This window comes from Silene latifolia, chromosome Y, assembly GCF_048544455.1.
Source record: "Silene latifolia isolate original U9 population chromosome Y, ASM4854445v1, whole genome shotgun sequence".
Lineage (NCBI taxonomy): Eukaryota > Viridiplantae > Streptophyta > Magnoliopsida > Caryophyllales > Caryophyllaceae > Silene > Silene latifolia.
Window position 1 is genome coordinate 229,851,891 of NC_133538.1, and position 18,568 is coordinate 229,870,458.

General features: G+C 42.2%; 1 protein-coding gene and 1 long non-coding RNA gene across 2 annotated transcripts; both read right to left on the reverse strand.

Moving 5' to 3' along the window:
• Nucleotides 1–8,125: 8,125 nt before the first annotated feature.
• LOC141630193 (uncharacterized) lies at nucleotides 8,126–10,897 on the reverse strand. Its single transcript, XM_074443053.1, has 3 exons — nucleotides 10,422–10,897; nucleotides 8,330–10,220; nucleotides 8,126–8,233 (listed from the first exon to the last, which is right to left on the reverse strand). Exons 1-3 carry the CDS (start codon nucleotides 10,895–10,897, stop codon nucleotides 8,126–8,128), a joined length of 2,475 nt encoding a protein of 824 aa, XP_074299154.1.
• A 4,074-nt stretch (nucleotides 10,898–14,971) lies between these two features.
• LOC141633618 (uncharacterized) lies at nucleotides 14,972–17,076 on the reverse strand. Its single transcript, XR_012538401.1, has 3 exons — nucleotides 16,976–17,076; nucleotides 16,810–16,882; nucleotides 14,972–15,132 (listed from the first exon to the last, which is right to left on the reverse strand). It is a non-coding gene; the product is annotated as an uncharacterized LOC141633618 (long non-coding RNA).
• Between the last annotated feature and the right edge of the window lie 1,492 nt (nucleotides 17,077–18,568).

Consider the following 18,568-nt stretch of genomic DNA (forward strand, 5'->3'; position numbering starts at 1 on the left):
GTTTATCAACAAACAATGCTTATGAACAATGGTTAACATGTAGTATGACATAAATGGAGAAAGGGGTTTTGAAGTAGAATAAGGGAAAATAAAGATGCAATTCTTATCATAGAAGCAAAACAACAAACACTAGATGTGCAACAATCAAATATGGGAAAGACTTGGTATAATTCTCTCTTAGTAATCCAACAATGACAAAGTTTGACTCTTTTCTCTCTATTGTCATCTATCCAATACTATCATCTCAAGAAATTGACACACATAATTAAACCATATATGTGAGTCCTTCAATTCCAACCACAACTCATTAAACCATGAATAAAGACTAGAATTGAGCATGAAGCTTTTGCCAAGAGATGTAAGCTAGAATCAAATCCTACTAGATTAAACCATACTAGCAAGAAAAGACATGTAATTTCCTACTTGAAATATGCATCCTTTAAACCAAATCAACATATAACAAGTTTGCTCCAAACAATTCTAGATAAATTAAACCATTTCTCTAGAATTTGCAATAGATGGGTAAATAAGATGCAAGAGTGATCAATTCAAACATTCATCTACTCAACATAAGAATTTAAGAACAAAGGAAAGAACAATAGATAAATTGAGAGAGTTTTAAGAGTCTTACAACATCAAAGTTGGATACTTTGATTAAATTACACCAAGTAAAAGGGAGATTAGCCTTCCATCTTCTTAGTAAAACCCAAGAATTGAAGAAAGATTAACATCCAAACTAAAAGATTACAAATTCCTTAATAAAAATCCAAGCTTTCTTAACACACAAGCCTTTTTGAATTACTCCTAAACAAGATCATTTTTAGGTCTCCAAAATGTGAACTATTTATAAGGTCGCACACGAATCTAGGGTAATACGGGATTTGGGCTTAATTTTAAGCCAACGGGCTTAATAAAAGTCACGAGCACAAAGACAACGGCGATCCGGATGAGTGGCAGATCGCCCCGCAGATCGCTGCCGTCGGAGGGCAGACGCCATGGCAGATCTGCTGATGGTGGCGATCGCCAAAACCGCTGGAACAATTTATTTCTTCACTTCCTCAACACGAGTTCTTCACTACTTAGCCTTCATGCTTCCTAGCAGGGATGTCGGCTCCAGAATCGGTTCATGTGAGGTCGTCTCCGCATGATTGCTTGTCTACTAGTGTGGCTAGAGGTTCACTCTTTGGATTCCGGGCTCCATCCTCATACGCAGCTCCACACGTGAATCAAAACGCATTAGTTATGACAATCATCGGGACGGGAAGATTAACTCTTGATTCCGACAAAAGACCCTTAATTAAAAGCATACTTGGCCTAAAAAGGCCCTAGTGACTCGACACTTCTTGACTCTATCAAACTCCCCCACACTTGGACTTTTGCTCGTCCCGAGTAAAACTCAAGAAAGCATTCGGCAAGTCCACAAGCGGGTGTAGGAGAGAATGACCACTCTTCCCTCACCTCTTCCTCCTTATATCTCCCTCTTGAACTACCACCAATTAAAGAGAAAATCTAGACTCAAAGGTGACACAAACTCTTCTCTCACTCGTCCTCCTTATATCATCCCTCGCACAAGACACGACATGACTCCAACTCCGACTCATTACTCAACTCCACCCTTCTTATATCGCCAACAAGAGATGGCCACTCTCACCTTATCCCAAGGTGTAAGCAAAGTGGCCTAAGCAACTCCTAAAACATCCTAATTCACCACTTATATCACCCCCTTATTACTCCAAGCTAGGTATGATCATGCTACTTGGTTGGCCACACTCCGAAATAAATCAACAACCAAAGTAGCCAAAGCAAAAATCCACCGATTTGGGACAAGTTTTGTGACTCAAAAAGAAATTAAATCCTATTCTAGCCTCCTTCCAAGACCCTCCTTATCACTCCCTTCTTATCCCTCCATCTTTTGGTGTTACAATTTTCAATTTTTCAATTTTTTTGGTGAAAATCCCTCATTTTGCCTAAGGTGCCCTTTCGGGTTTTCACCTTAGCTTTTCCTTTCCCCTCATGGTGGCTCGCAACTCATTTCTTCATTTTACCCGGAATGCCCTTTCGGGTTTTCATCCCGTCCTCGGCCACCTTCCCAATCTTGCCTAGGCGCCCACCCTTGTGGGTTTTCACCTAGCCGGGATTTTCGGATTTTTTTTTTTTTTTTTTTTTAACCAACAACAAGAAATTTACATATAATACAATCCAAATTCCTCCCCCACACTTACATTCCACATTGTCCCCAATGTGGAGGAGGCAAACACTTCTTCTTCTTCAATGAGAACCCGAGGCACCCCCTTGATCATCGGTGCCTTGGTTCTTCCACCTTCTTTCTCTTCTTTCTCTTTCTCTTATTGCCCGGGCATATTGTTGGTCCACATCTTCTTGGGTGATAGAGGGTGGGATGGTGGGGTGGAGAGACATGCCAAATAGACCACTAACTATCCCAAGTGTGTCTTCTTGGGTCCTTGCATCATAGTATGAATCTTCGACATACTCTTGATATCTTTCATTTTGGACCCCAAATTGTTGGTCCATTTGGCCTCTCCACTCATTTTGCTCCTTCCACATGTTGGCATTGGCCGTCATTGTTTGGTCAAGTTGTTGTTGCCAAACACGGTTAGCCTCTTGGTTAGCAATCATTTCCCTCATCAAAGCCGTTTGATTTGTTGCGGCCTCCTCTATCAACTTCCCCCTATCATCAACCACACTTCTCCATTGGTCAAGATTCTCCAACCTTGGTGTTTGTTGTTGTTGCCAAGATTGGAGATTCTCCACACGCCCACTTATGGTAGTGAACACCTCTCTAGTCTCCTTGAAATAGTCGTACATACTTTGTTGCCAAGGAGCAACCGGTGCATGAGACCCCTCCCCCGCTTCATTCATGGGGGTGTCCATGTCCACGGGAGGGTCATTGGTTGCCTCCTCTTCATCCTCATCGGAGGCAAAGTCCGAAATATCCATCCGACAAAAGAAGTTCCTACCATGGGTGCCACTTGGCAAAGGAGAATTGCTAGGCCTCGGAAGCCTCAAATATTTTTGTTTGTCGGGACCCAACCAATACCCCTTAAGGGGTTCATCTTTCACCTTCTTGAACATCTTACACTCCTCAAGGACCATGTCATTGTAATAGGGAAGACCTTTAGTCTTGAAGACGTCTTGGGACTCATCAATGTCCCCATCAAAATGCGTGACAAAGAATGTGATTGCTCCCCCGCAATTTATACTCCCTCCCGAACTCTTGGTCTTGTGGACCATGCATGCATCAATAAATAATTGTACCCAATCGGGCACTCCTACCCCCTCCGGGAGCATGGTCCACATGGTAGCTCGGATTTTGGCATTGACCTTAGTTGGTTCTCCTATAGCATAGAAGATGGTGGTGATGAAGCGGGTAAGGAGTTGGACTACGGGGTTGGTGCAATAGGAAATCATATTGGCATGGGCGGCATTTTTGGGTCCCACCATCTCGGTCCAAGCCGCATCACTCCGATTCCCGGCCATGAGAATGGGGGACGGGGCTTTGGAGATGGACAAGACTTCTCTTACTTGGGTATGGGTGAGGGTATGCCACTTGCCATTCACTCGAAATCGGATTTTTTTCTCTCTACCCTCCGCCACATTACACTCCGTCAAGGTCGAAAGGAACTCTCGGGTGTAGGAGGTGTATGTGTAATCCCATAACCCATCATCAAAGTAGTCTTCTAAACCCACCTTAGCAAGCATAGACCGGGCGAGAGTGCCCATGCCTAGGTCATTGAGAGTCTCGGGGGAAAGGAAACGGGTGGTTTTGATAGGTTGTTTTTGGTGAAGGCCAAGTTTTTGAAAGATTTTGAGTTGGTTGGCATCTAACCCTTCCCCCTAAAAAATTGGTTCCTCCCCATGTTCGGCTTCCTCTACAACCCTTTTCTTGTTTGGTCTTCGGAATGGGTTCAAGCTTGACATGTTCGTACCTACAAGAGAAATGATACAACACAACCAACACAAAATAGGGCACTCAAAAAATTTTTCACTCTTTGAGACAATTCACCAAACACTTGGTGTGCACTAGCTTAAGATGAATTCAAAAGCTTGTGTTTGATGTTTGTCAAGCCTCACCCAGAAAAGTTTTCCACCAACAACAACTATAACATCAATAGGCAACAACTAATCCAACTAATTCTTCTAAAACAAGAAGAAAATCGAATGATAAGAGAGTAAGAAAAATGGAAGTAGAGTTTGGTTGTTATACCTCCCCGAATTCCACAAAAATAATGCTCCTTGTTGCTCCTAGTTGCTCAAAAACCCGACTTAGACCCTTGAATTCCACTCTAGAAGCTTGAAATTTGAGATCTTCAAAGTTAGGGTTCTTCAAAATTTGGGGAAAATTTCTGATTTTGGGTGAAATCAAAGGTATTTTGTGTGTTGTGAGGGGATGATGGAGGCTTAATGATTGAAGGATTGAAGATTTGCTGAAAGTTGGTAAGGATTTTGGGTGATTTGGGTGGGATTTTGGGTGATTGAAGGGAGATTGGGGTGTGAGGTTTCGAAATTTCTGAAATGAGGAACAATAGGACATTCGCGGGTATTTTTAGAGTAATCCGCATCAGAGCGAAAACGGCAGATCGCCGTGCTTTTGTGACTATCCGTGGCAGATCGCTAGGGGTTTGGCAGTCTGCCAAAAGGGTCTGATGTCGCAATTTTTTTTGTGAGCTAAATTTTGGTATCAAACCAAAATTTTGCTCAAAAATGCTTCACCTCTACCTTTCTCTTCTTCTTGACACGCCCCCATTCAAATTCCTTTCCACATTTCCGTCACTTCACCAATGACACGCCTTCCGAGGTGATGTAAAAATCGACTTCACACTTTATAGAATGATTAGTAACTTCATGAAGGTTAATGCAATTTATCAATAAGAATGTAAATAACGGAATGATAAATGACGTGAATGTAAATTCTAGCTATGAAAACGGGAATTCTACACTAAAAGAGAATATTTACAAATTTGTGCCGTATTTTTAACGTCGATGGCTCGACTTAGTCAAAGTTGGAGAGTCAAGCTTTATAAATTGGATCTTCTAAAAGAAGATCCTCTTCACCTTGTAATTCGATTCCTTTGTAGTACTTCTTCAACCTATGCCCATTTACCTTTATCACCTTCCCGAGGCTCGGGTCTTCAACCTCCACCGCTCCGTGGGGAAAAACCTTCTTGACTTTGTAGGGTCCAAACCACTTTGACCTCAACTTGCCGGGAAAATTCTTGAGGCGACTTTGAAAAACCAACACATCTTCTCCCTCTTTGAAAACTCGTCTTGTGACCATCTTGTCATGCCAAGACCGAGCCTTTTCCTTGTAGATGCTAGCATTGTCATAGGCATTGTGCCTAAGCTCTTCCAATTCTTGTATTTGAAGCTTTCGGTGCAATCCCGCCTCATCGATATTTTGATTAAAAGCTTTAATTGCCCAATAGGCCTTGTGCTCCACCTCTACGGGGAGGTGGCATCCTTTCCCATAAATTAGCCTATATGGGGACATGTCGATTGGGGTCTTATAGGCCGTTCTATAAGCCCATAGAGCATCTTCAAGCCTCTTGCTCCAATCCTTGCGGTCGGGATTGACCGTTCTTTCCAAGATGTGTTTAACTTCCCGGTTAGAGACTTCCGCTTGGCCATTTGTTTGGGGGTGATATGCCGTAGAAACTTTGTGAAGCACACCATATTTTTGAAGCAAGGTTGAGATCACCTTGTTACAAAAATGAGTCCCCCTATCACTCACAATGGCTTTTGGGAAGCCGAATCTTGAAAATATATTGCTCTTGACAAATGCTTGCACCGTTTTTGCATCATCACACTTGGTGGGGATAGCTTCCACCCACTTAGACACGTAGTCGACCGCCAAGAGGATGTAGATATATCCATAGGAATTAGGGAATGGTCCCATAAAGTCTATTCCCCAAACATCAAAAATTTCCAAGTAGAGCATCGGTTGTTGGGGCATTTCGTTCCTACGTGATATGTTGCCAAAACGTTGGCATCTATCACAAGTAGTAACGAAGATATGAGCATCTTTAAACAACTTGGGCCAATAAAAACCGCACTCAAGGATTTTACGTGCCGTTCTTTGCGGCCCAAAGTGACCCCCACAAGCGTACTCGTGGCAATGCTTTAGGATGGACGGGATTTCTACATCCGGCACACAACGGCGGATGACTTGGTCTTGGCACATTTTCCACAAATATGGCTCATCCCATATATAGAACCGAGAATCGGACTTGATCTTGTTCCTTTGACTAGATGAAAGAGAAGTGGAAACTTCTTAGTCACCATGTAGTTCACCAAGTTGGCATACCATGGCTCCGTCATCCTCAAACTATAGAGAGATTCATGAGGCAAACTCCCATCGACTACCCCCATTCGTTGCATTTGTTGATCATCAAGTTGTAGTCGGCTTAGGTGGTCGGCCACCACATTTGTCAATCCCTTTTTCTCTCTTATCTCTATGTCAAACTCACTAAGTAGGAGAACCCACCTCATTAATCTTGGTTTGGTGTCTTTCTTGCTCACAAGTTGAGTGATGGATTTGTGATCGGTATAGACAATCACCTTGACTCCTAGTAAGTATGGGCGGAACTTCTCTAGAGCATACACCACCGCCAAGAATTCCTTCTCGGTGACGGTGTAGTTCCGTTGAGCATCATTCAAGAGAGATGAAGCATATTGGATCACATATGAAGCTTTGTCATCCTTTTGTCCCAATACGGCTCCAATGGCAAAATCACTTGCATCGGTCATGATCTCAAAAGGACGATCCCACTTGGGTGCTTGAATGATTGGGGCCGATATAAGTCTCTCCTTCAACAAGTCAAATGCTTCCCTACAATGATCATCAAACACGAAATCCACATCCTTGTGCAAAAGTTTGCACAAGGGGTTAGCTATTTTGGAGAAATCTTTTATAAACCTTCGATAAAAACCCGCGTGGCCCAAGAACGACCTCACGTCTCGAGTATTAGATGGATACGGTAAGGTTTTAATCACATCCACCTTTGCCGTATCCACCTCAATCCCTCTTTTCGACACTATGTGCCCTAACACGATTCCACTACTCACCATCAAGTGACACTTTTCAGAATTTAAAATGAGGTGAGAGTCTATGCACCGTGATAGGACCATAGCGAGGTGGTCTAGACACGAGTCAAATGAGTCCCCATGGATGGTGAAGTCATCCATGAAAACTTCCAAAATACGCTCCACATAGTCCGAGAAAATGCTCATCATGCATCGTTGGAAAGTGCCGGGGGCATTGCACAATCCAAAAGGCATGCGGCGGTAAGCATAAGTACCAAATGGGCAAGTAAAGGTTGTTTTGGATTGATCCTCCTGGTGAATGGGGATTTGAAAATACCCTAATATCCATCCAAAAAGCAATAATACTCTTTCCCACCTAACCTCTCTAGCATTTGATCTAGAAAGGGTAGGGGGAAATGGTCCTTCCAAGTGACTTGGTTTAGGCGGCGATAATCAATACACACCCTCCATCCCGTTTGCAAACGGGTGGGGATCAATGCCCCTTGAGTGTTTTTGATTACCGTCACCCCTCCCTTCTTTGGCACAACTTGAGTAGGACTTACCCATTGAGAGTCACTAATAGGAAAGATAATACCCATTTGGAGAAGTTTGATAATTTCCTCCTTGACAACTTCCATCATGGGTGGATTGAGCCTCCGTTGTGGTTGCCGGACGGGTTTTGCATCCTTTTCCAATCGAATCTTATGCATGCAAGTGCTTGGACTTATCCCCTTGATATCCGCGATGCTCCATCCAAATGCTCCTTTGTACTTTTGCAAAACATCCACCAACCTCCTCTCTTGATCACCCTCAAGTTGGTTTGAAATGATGAGAGGTAGAGTGTTGTTTTCTCCGAGAAACACATACTTCAAGTGGTCGGGGAGTGGCTTTAGATTGGGGGTGGGTGGCTTAATGATGGAAGGAAGTGGTCTTTCAAGGGAGGCTTCTAGGGGAAGGAAGTTAGGGTAATTGGGATTTGTCTTCAAGCAAAACAAGTATTCGGAAACAGGGGATTTGCAGATCGCTTGCTGGGGGTGGCAGATCGCCATGGCAGATCGCTGGTCCGGCAGATCGCCGTGCCAGATCATGCGGTGGGTTTGGCAGTCTGCTGAAACCCCCTGATTCCGTCCTCTATCTTTTCCATTTGATTATCATCAAGGGTTACTTCCTCCTCTAACTTGTTGACATAATCCTGCACATCATTAGACAACAAAAACCGCAACCCTTCTTTCTCGACATTGTTAGTGAGGGCCACCTCAAGTGGGTCCCTTTGACACAACATATAAACTTGTGAGGTAATTGGTTCAATGATGTCTAAGAAATAACATGAATGTGAATCGCTAGGTTGTTTCATAGCATCATAGATGTTGTACGTGAGTTTCCTTCCATCAAATTCCATAGTGAGGTTCCCATTAGACACATCAATCTTGGTTTTAGAGGTCTTCATAAAAGGTCTCCCCAAAAGGATTGGAGTGGCCCTCGAGTCGGCTTCCATGTCAAGAACATAGAAGTCGGCCGGGAAGGTTAAGTGATCTACCTCTACCAACACATCCTCCACCATCCCCTTTGGGTATATGTTTGAGCGATCCGCAAGTTGGATCACTACATCGGTTTTGTTCAATGGTGGAAGTCCCAAAGTCTCATAAAGGGCATATGGCATAACATTGATTGATGCACCAAGGTCTAACATAGCATGAGTGAAACTTTTGTCCCCAATAGAGCATGGTATGGTGAACATTCCCGGGTCTCCACACTTTTTGGGAAGTGATTTTTTAAAAATTGCGGAAACATGTTCACTTACCCTTACTCTTTGGGTTCCCTTCCTTGGGCTTCTCCTAGGTGTGCAAAGTTCCTTGAGAAACTTTGCATACCTAGGTACACCTTTCAAAAGATTTAGCAAAGGGATATTTACTTCACACTTCCTAAAAGTTTCATAGAGATCCTCATCTCTTGCGACACTTTTAGAATGTGTGAGAGCACTAGGAAAAGGTACCTCCACAACATACTCTCTCTCGATCTCCTCAACATGATCCTTGGTTTTGTTGCTTTCACTCTTTTCTTTGTCATTCCTCAAGGGAGTCTTCTCCTCTTCCCCACTAGCTCTAGAGGGTGTCTCTTTCTCTTTCTCAACCACTAGCTCTTCTTCAACTTGTTCCTCAATGTCAATGACTCTCTCATGTGACTTGGCTTTCCTCTTCTTCTTCGGGGGGGATTCTAGGGTTCTCCCCTTTCTCAAAGTCATGGAGCTTGCATTTTCCTTTGGTGGAAATGTTGTAGATGGAATTGAGTTAGAGTTCCTTTGATTGTTCTTGGCCATTTCTTGTGCAAGTTGGCCAAGTTGGATTTCAAGGTTCTTCACCCTAGCATCACTTGAAATTTTATCCGCATCCATTTTGTCAAACCTCTTGGTATTTTCGGCTTGCCCTTTCATGATCATCTTAAACATCTCATTTGTAGACAAATCTTCATTTCCTTGGGAGGAAGAGCCCCCTCCTTGTTGGAAGTTCTTGTGGTTACCTTGGAAATTCCCTTGTTGTCCTTGGTTTCCAAATTGGAAGGATCCTCCCTTGGCTTGTTGATGATTGTTGTTTCTTTGGTAATTGGAGTTTTGTCCTTGAGAGTTGGAGTTCTTCAAGTGGTTGAATTGACCATTTTGGAAGCTCTTGGAGGTATCTCCTCCCCAACTAAGGTTTGGATTGTCCCTTGACCCAATGTTGTAAGTATTGCCACTCGGATCATACTTATAATACCCTCCCCCATTGGGGTTCCTAGAGTTGTATTGACCGTGCATCATGGCACTCACATTCTCCTTGCTTATTCCTTGCTCTTCCATGATGGGACAAGTTTCCATTGGGTGTGGCCCTTGACAAAAATTGCATTCCACATTAGATCCTTGTGCTCCTCCTTGATTGTTCCCCACTAGTTGAGCAACCATTTTTGTGAGATCATCCACGGTTTTCTCAAGCTTGTGGGAGGAAGGAGAAGGTGTCTCAATGGAGTTAATATTCTTTGACACTCGGCTTCTTCCATAGTTCCTTGTGCTAGCGGCCAACTTTTCTATGATCTCATTTGCCTCCGCCACGGAATAATTGTCAACTCCACCACCCGTAGCGGAATTAACCATGATTTGGTATTGTACGGTAAGACCATCACAAAAGTTGACCAAAAGGTCATCACCACTAAGACCATGGTAAGGACATTGAGCAACTAATTTCTTGAACCTCTCCCAATACTCATATAAGCTCTCACTTGCATCTTGCTCCGGAGAAGTGATGGCTTTCTTTGCATGGTTATGTCTTGAGTCGGGGTAGTATTTCTCAAGAAAAGCCGCCTTCATGTCCTTCCAAGTACGGATTGTACCCGGTTGAAGGTAAAACAACCAATCTTTTGCCGCATCTTGAAGGGAAAATGGGAAAGCTCTCAACTTAAATTGATCTTCCGTGACACCATTTGGAATTGCACCCTCACACATCATATGGAATTCGGAAAGATGGCGATTTGGGTCATCCCCCGCATGTCCATGAAACTTTGGGAGGTTGTGAATGAAATAGCCCTTCAATTCAAAGTTGGCATTAGCCCCCATGGGTGGGTAGGCAATGCAAAGAGGTTGAGTGTCATAATTTCTTGCCCGGAGCTCCCTAATAGTTCTTGTATCATTCGCCATTTGTGGGTATTCCACTTCAATTGGTTCTACTTCTATTGGTTCTTCTTCAAGAGGGGTTCCTAAAGGTGGTTCTTCTACTCTATGTTCTCTTGGTGGTCTTTGGTACCAAGGGTTAGTGAATAGCCAAGAATATGCTCCAAACGCGTCTTCTTCCACGGGGGTTGATTCACCGTGTGGAGGGGAGCTAAACATAAACCTTCGCACTAAGCAAACAAATTAGAACTTCCTATTACTTTTAACAACAAGAGGAGTAATAAAACAACTAAACATAAAGTCACGACTCAAGCTCTAGCTATGTTGCCCTTCCCCGGCAGCGGCGCCAAAATTTGGTAAAGAAAAAGACTAGGTCGCTAATATACTAGAATTAACTACCAAATTAACAATTTATAAGCCTAACTAAACTTTACTAACTTCAAGCAATAGGGTAGTAAATTGGCAAGTTAGGGTCGAACCCAAGGGAAGAACTTTTAAACTAAAGACTTGAGTTTTAACTATAAAGCAACTAATTAGGACTTTATGGACTAATCACAATACTAACTACAATAAGGACCTACTAATTATGTTTATCAACAAACAATGCTTATGAACAATGGTTAACATGTAGTATGACATAAATGGAGAAAGGGGTTTTGAAGTAGAATAAGGGAAAATAAAGATGCAATTCTTATCATAGAAGCAAAACAACAAACACTAGATGTGCAACAATCAAATATGGGAAAGACTTGGTATAATTCTCTCTTAGTAATCCAACAATGACAAAGTTTGACTCTTTTCTCTCTATTGTCATCTATCCAATACTATCATCTCAAGAAATTGACACACATAATTAAACCATATATGTGAGTCCTTCAATTCCAACCACAACTCATTAAACCATGAATAAAGACTAGAATTGAGCATGAAGCTTTTGCCAAGAGATGTAAGCTAGAATCAAATCCTACTAGATTAAACCATACTAGCAAGAAAAGACATGTAATTTCCTACTTGAAATATGCATCCTTTAAACCAAATCAACATATAACAAGTTTGCTCCAAACAATTCTAGATAAATTAAACCATTTCTCTAGAATTTGCAATAGATGGGTAAATAAGATGCAAGAGTGATCAATTCAAACATTCATCTACTCAACATAAGAATTTAAGAACAAAGGAAAGAACAATAGATAAATTGAGAGAGTTTTAAGAGTCTTACAACATCAAAGTTGGATACTTTGATTAAATTACACCAAGTAAAAGGGAGATTAGCCTTCCATCTTCTTAGTAAAACCCAAGAATTGAAGAAAGATTAACATCCAAACTAAAAGATTACAAATTCCTTAATAAAAATCCAAGCTTTCTTAACACACAAGCCTTTTTGAATTACTCCTAAACAAGATCATTTTTAGGTCTCCAAAATGTGAACTATTTATAAGGCTGCACACGAATCTAGGGTAATACGGGATTTGGGCTTAATTTTAAGCCAACGGGCTTAATAAAAGTCACGAGCACAGCACAACGGCAGTCTGCCGGATGAGTGGCAGATCGCTACCCCGCAGCTATCGGAGGAGGGCAGACGCCATGGCAGATCGCTGATGGTGGCGATCTGCAAAACCGCCTGGCAATTTATTTCTTCACTTCCTCAACACGAGTTCTTCACTACTTAGCCTTCATGCTTCCTAGCAGGGGATGTCGGCTCCGTAACTGGTTCATGTGAGGTCGTCTCCGCATGATTGCTTGTCTACTAGTGTGGCTAGAGGTTCACTCTTTGGATTCCGGGCTCCATCCTCATACGCAGCTCCACACGTGAATCAAAACGCATTAGTTATGACAATCATCGGGACGGGAAGATTAACTCTTGATTCCGACAAAAGACCCTTAATTAAAAGCATACTTGGCCTAAAAAGGCCCTAGTGACTCGACACTTCTTGACTCTATCACTACCATAACCTCACCCTCGAGTTTTTGAGCTCTTTCACCTATGATAAGGAAACCCATGGTGTGAGTTTAATTTAGGCTAAGAATACCACCTTCAACGTAGATAGTGACGCCTTTACCGACCATTTGGGAGTGGGTAAGCGAGTCGAGGGTCACCATGGTAGTGGGTTGGAGGGATTGTACAACCTAAAGGAGATAAGCTACCATAACCTCACCCTTGAGTTTTTGAGCTCTTTCACCTATGATAAGGAAACCCATGATGTGAGTTTAATTTAGGCTCAAGAATACCACCTTCAATGTAGATAGTGACGCCTTTACCGACCATTTGGGAGCGGGTAAGAGAGTCGAGGGTCACCATGATAAGGTTGAGAAGGACATAAAGGCTTCGAAGTATTTTCATCTCTACACGAGTAAGGGAAAGATCGGTGTGATTAACAAGAAAATTAGTGATATCAAGCACCCCGTTCTAAAGATTTTCTTATGCTCTTTGGCCAACATCTTTTATAGGAGGAAATACCTGAACAAACTCAACTCAACGGATGTGTTAATCTTGAGTTCTTACCTTAGCCCCTACCGTGCAGAGCGTTTCTACTTTAATGATATACATATGGTGTGCCTTACCCTTGAGAGGATGACCGAGTCGGACAAGTGCTCCTTAGATTGTGGGGCCTTGGTAACTCGGTTAGCCAAGGACTTGCTAGCATATGAACCGGGGGTGGTGGATGCACCCATGTCTAGGGGAGTTGTTTATTTTGATCTTGCGTGGTTTAAGGGTAAGTATTGGATTGTTGATGGGGGAGGAGAAGGATACCTATTCTTGGGGAGTTGATGAACATTGGCATATGAAAATCCCCTCCAGTGAAAGACTACCTCTGACTTTCCCCTTGGAGAGGGAGGAATCACCCCGCCCCGAGGCCCAACGGTACACCATTCCTAGTAACCTCATTTTCGACCTTGATGATTCTACCATGGAACGGGAGACCCCTCCACTACCTTCCCCACCTCGTGATCCCGTCGAACAAGCTCCTACCTCTTTTCCCTATTCTATGCCTACATCGATGATGCCCCCACCTTATGCCGGGAGCTTTAGCCAAAACAAACTCACCTTTGACTCCAACTATCCTATGTCGTACCTCATCCACCGAGTGAACACCGACCTTGTGTTGAGAGACATGCACGAGGAGGCTTATTATCAAGGGGTACGACCCACCCACCGCCCTAGCTTTGGGTCCGGAGACGGAGACACCACTGGAGTCTTTAAGGCCTATGGTATCCAACCATCAGATTGGACTAGCAACATCCCTTTTGGTGTAGGACACTTAGGTGACCCATATATCGGTGATGCCGGGATCTATTTTGGGAATGTCTATCAAGGGGGTGAAAGTGAGGCAGAAACATCCGCGGCGGCGGAAGGCATGGACCTTGATAGTGTATGGGAGGAGGCGGCACGTATAGGAAGGGGAGAAGAGAACGGAGATGAGGAAGAGGAGGAGGACAAGGAAGAAGAGCAAGCGGGAAGAGGAAGCAAGACGGTGAAGAATCATTCCAGGTGGGCGAAATGGATGTCGGGCATTGGCAAGAAGAGGAAGCCCTCCGAGTAGTGGCGACCTTATGATTCGGGACTCCTTGAGACATTTCTTTATCGTTTGAACTTTGAAAAAATTATTTTCTTGTGTTGTAAACTCGGCCATAAGGCCAAAACTATTAGACATGGTGTGGTAGGATGGTGTAGTGATCACATTGAGACTCCATTGCAAGTATACTCAACCATAGGAAAGTTTAAAGGCTATTAATGACTGAAATCTAGACGAACCAGTGACACTCGACCGAGTGCCATTTTTCACTTGACCGAGTGGAGGTCCACTCGACCGAGTGACCCCCTTCACTCGATCGAGTAGGCCGAAGACAGACCCTGGAAACCTCATGTAAAGACCCGCAATCGACCGAGTGACACCCTCACTCGACCGAGTAGCTCCTAAAATGGACCGTGGAATATGGGATTTGACCATTTCTAGGAACTTTCGACCGCCTATGACGTATTTGACTTTGATTTCAGACTATACCGACCTTCTAAGAGTCGAGCGACCATAGGAACTCCACACGGTGGATTTTTATGTAATGTTTACATTTGATTTTGCACTTGTTTTAGTAGTATGCAAGGGTAATCAAGTTACAAGTGATTATGTGATAGCATAAAATATATGACGACAGTATATGTGACACCCCGCGATAAAGCGGAAAGTAAACTACTAAATAAATGCGAAAAATGTGAAGTTTTTAAAACTTTTATTTAGTAGATAGAGTTTAACATGTGGGAGTCACTAACATTCGACAGAAAGAAAGAGCGGAAATAAAAACAAGGGTCCAAACAAATAAAACGGTCAAAAGTGGGGAAAATATATCCCTCGAATGACATAAAGAAATAGGTGAGTCTAAGCGGTGAATAAGAAATCTAAAAGTCCGGGTTACTCGCTAGCTCACACGTCAAACCCCATATAAGCATCTTCACCAACCTGTCATTCATGTAAACATGAAAGCCACAGTCAGTGGGGAGTAACTTAAGGTTCTCTTAGCCACAAAACATCAAGATGAACATGACAAAGCACATAAACAAATGATCAGATAAAGTAAGATAAGGATGAGCTGAATTATAACTAAGCATATGATCTTACATGTTCAAAGATTCAAGAATAAGGAAAAGGAGTAAGATAGGCAAGTAAGCAAAGCATAGACAATGTCAAATAATCGAGGAAAATGTAAGAAGGCAAGATAAAGACCACTTAAACATGAGCACGTAATCCAAGGAGATATGACCAATATAACCATCCAAAATGCTAACATTTACTACTCTTAGACTATAATTTCCCTGGGTAGGACTACGATAATGATACGGTCCTAGTCAAAATCTGCAGATTCTCGGGTGTACATCCCGATTCGACATGCGCCAGCACAGCACGCACCCAAGACTCGACTACTAATAGAGACCGAGTACCCCAATCGCCAGAACAGCACGAAAGTGGCGGAAAGACTAAGATATGACTCACTTGCCAGCACAGCACAAGTGGCCAAAACCATACTTGCCAGAACAGCACAAGCAGGCCAAACCCGTACTTGACAGAACAGCACAAGTAGGGCGTAAATGTAAATCAAGCATACATGATAGTATCACGGCATTTCTACAAGAATACGACCCTCACAAGTAATTATCTATAATCATCCTTTCATACTTGAGCGCATAAAATAAATATTTCATTTTATAATTATACATGTCGGATAAATACAATAAATAAAATATAACAAGTGGTAATGGATAATTTACGTCATGTGGAAATTTACGAAATGCAAACAATCTGATACAAGTGACAAATTGAGCCCAAAAATTTAGTAATGATGAGCCCACAAACATCCAGAAATTTGCGCCCAAAAAAAATGAAGAGGTGAGTCCAAAAGTTTTCAGGTTTGAGCCCAAACATTGAATGTTGGTGAGTTCAACATCAGTAATCACAAAGTAAAGAAAAAAAAGGGACACGGCGTCAATATTGGCAAACACAGTGATCACAAAATAAAGAAAGAAGAGGACATGGTATTAATGTGCTCGGCAAACCCAGTAATCACGAAATAAAGAAAAAGGAGGACAACAGCACACCAAACCCAAAACAAAACCAGCCCAAAACTTGTAGACCTGTGAGCCCAACAATTCAATCCATGCTCCAAAAAAAACGAGTCATCAGTGCAGGTTTCAGAAACAGGGGAGAGGGGATTAACCATTGCATACAGGGAAAGCATGACAATGCAAGTAAGAAGCCAGTCCGAGAGACGGAAGTACCCGCTACCGAACAGAGGTAGGACGCTACAGTCATAACATAAACAGTCCCTAACAGTCAATTTTGAACTCAACTCAAGAATGACCTTGAGAGTAGCAGTAGGACGGAAGTGCAATAGAAATTTCGACAGTTAAAAAAAATGAACCGTGGCAGAACAGAGAACCCAACTCCTTCGCCTTACCCGAATCCAGCAAGAAAACGGACCAAAGGGGTCCAAACAACCATGTAAAATGAGCACAAACACAACAAAAATCGACTCCATCTATGGGGAAATGCACAAAGACTTAAACTTTGCGAAAAATAAGGCAAAAACGAATAGAAAGGGCGGAGTTTCCTGACGTTTGTCGAGTAACCTATCACCGTTACCTTAACTTTCTTCAATCTTCAAGAGAATGGTCTATTATGAACGAGTTTCCTTCTGGGTCCTCAAAGTCTTCACCTAGAAACCGTAATAACAGCCGAGTTAGCTTAAAAACGTCACATTCATGAGATGGGTCGAGACGAGAACTCCACAAGACTATGTCTTTCTTACCTTAAAAGATGAAGGAAGAGATAAGGAGAAGAATGGTGCAAGAATTATTGAGTTTGGTCGAAAACTGAGCTAGAAATCTAGGATTTTAAGTCGCCATTAATGGGTTTTTCTGGAGCTTGTTTTGGTTCGTTTTGTACAGCTGCAACATTCGTTTGTGCAGGTCCTTTATGCAATCCCACAGAAAACTTTCGAAAAGAATAGGGGTGTTGGCTGGTTATGATTGGTCAGAGAGTGTGACGGAGAGTAAATATATTATTATTATATTAGTTGGGTGCCAAAATTGAGGGGTGTGTTGTCGACCCGGGATAGGTCGAGGGTAGATAAGTCTAGTCTCATACGTGAGCATGTGACGGTTCTTTGCTAGACTTAGATTTTTCGTCTTAAACCTACTATAATTCAAGACGGACCTTATTACTATTAGCACTATTATTATTATTATTATTATTATTATTATTATTATTATTATTATTATTATTATTATTATTATTATTATTATTATTATTATTATTATTATTATCCGACGAAGACGTATATTTTATATAAAGTAAGCTCTAAAAAGTATAGCTTTAATTAATATTTTTTTTTGTAATATAATGCAATTAACTAGATAAATTAATGGAAAAGTATTACTTTTCTTTATGAAAAATATTCGAAAAGGGCGGGTGTTACAATCACCCCTCCTTTTTGAAAGTTTCGTCCTCGAAACTTAAAGTAAGAATAATTACCTTAAGAAAATAATTCCGGTTACTTGATACGCATAGAAGCTTCCGGTTCCCAAGTCACTTCTTCCACGTCACCGCACTTCCATAAAACTTTCAATAAGGGGACAACTTTACTCCTCAACTTTTTGTCTTTCTTATCCAAAATGCGAATCGGTCTCTCTTCGAAAGAAAGACTAGGCTCAAGCTCGGAAATATCATTTTGCAACACATGACTCGGGTCACTAATGTACTTCCTAAGTTGAGATACATGGAACACATCATGAACTTTACCCAAACTCGGGGGCAAATCCAATTTGTAAGCCACGGCACCAATCCTTTTTACCACCTCATAGGGTCCAATGTACTTTGGACTCAACTTCCCTTTAACTCCAAATCTCTTTACTCCTTTCATAGGAGAAACCTTCAAGAACACTTTATCACAAATTTCAAACTCCAAGGGTCGACGGCGAACATCGGCATAAGACTTTTGGCGATCTTGAGCGGCTTTCATTCTTTCTCGGATGATCTTCACTTGGTCAATTGTTTCGGCTAGCTTGTCGGGTCCTAGATCACGAACATCACTTGCTTGATCCCAACAAATCGGACTACGGCACCTTCTTCCATATAAAGCTTCATAAGGAGCCATCTTGATAGAGGCTTGGTAACTATTATTGTAGGAAAACTCCACCAAAGGTAGGCTCTTCTCCCAACTAATATGGAAATCAAGGGCACAAGCACGCAACAAATCTTCAAGGGTCTGAATCGTCCTTTCGGTTTGTCCATCGGTAGCGGCATGAAAAGCGGTACTCATCAACAGCTTACTACCCATAGCATCTTGTAAATCCTTCCAAAATCTCGAAAAAAATCTTGGGTCACGATCCGACACGATCTC

What these genes read in the sequence shown, in the direction of transcription:
- LOC141630193 (XM_074443053.1), bottom strand. Translation starts at nt 10,897, where the DNA reads ATGTTTAGCTCCCCTCCACACGGTGAATCAACCCCCGTGGAAGAAGAC. An exon ending in CAAGATGCGGCAAAAGATTG is followed by an intron (nt 10,221 to 10,421) that starts GTTGTTTTACCT and finishes CCATGGTCTTAG; the next exon opens with TGGTGATGACCTTTTGGTCA. An exon ending in TTGAACCAATTACCTCACAA is followed by an intron (nt 8,234 to 8,329) that starts GTTTATATGTTG and finishes AATGATGTGCAG; the next exon opens with GATTATGTCAACAAGTTAGA.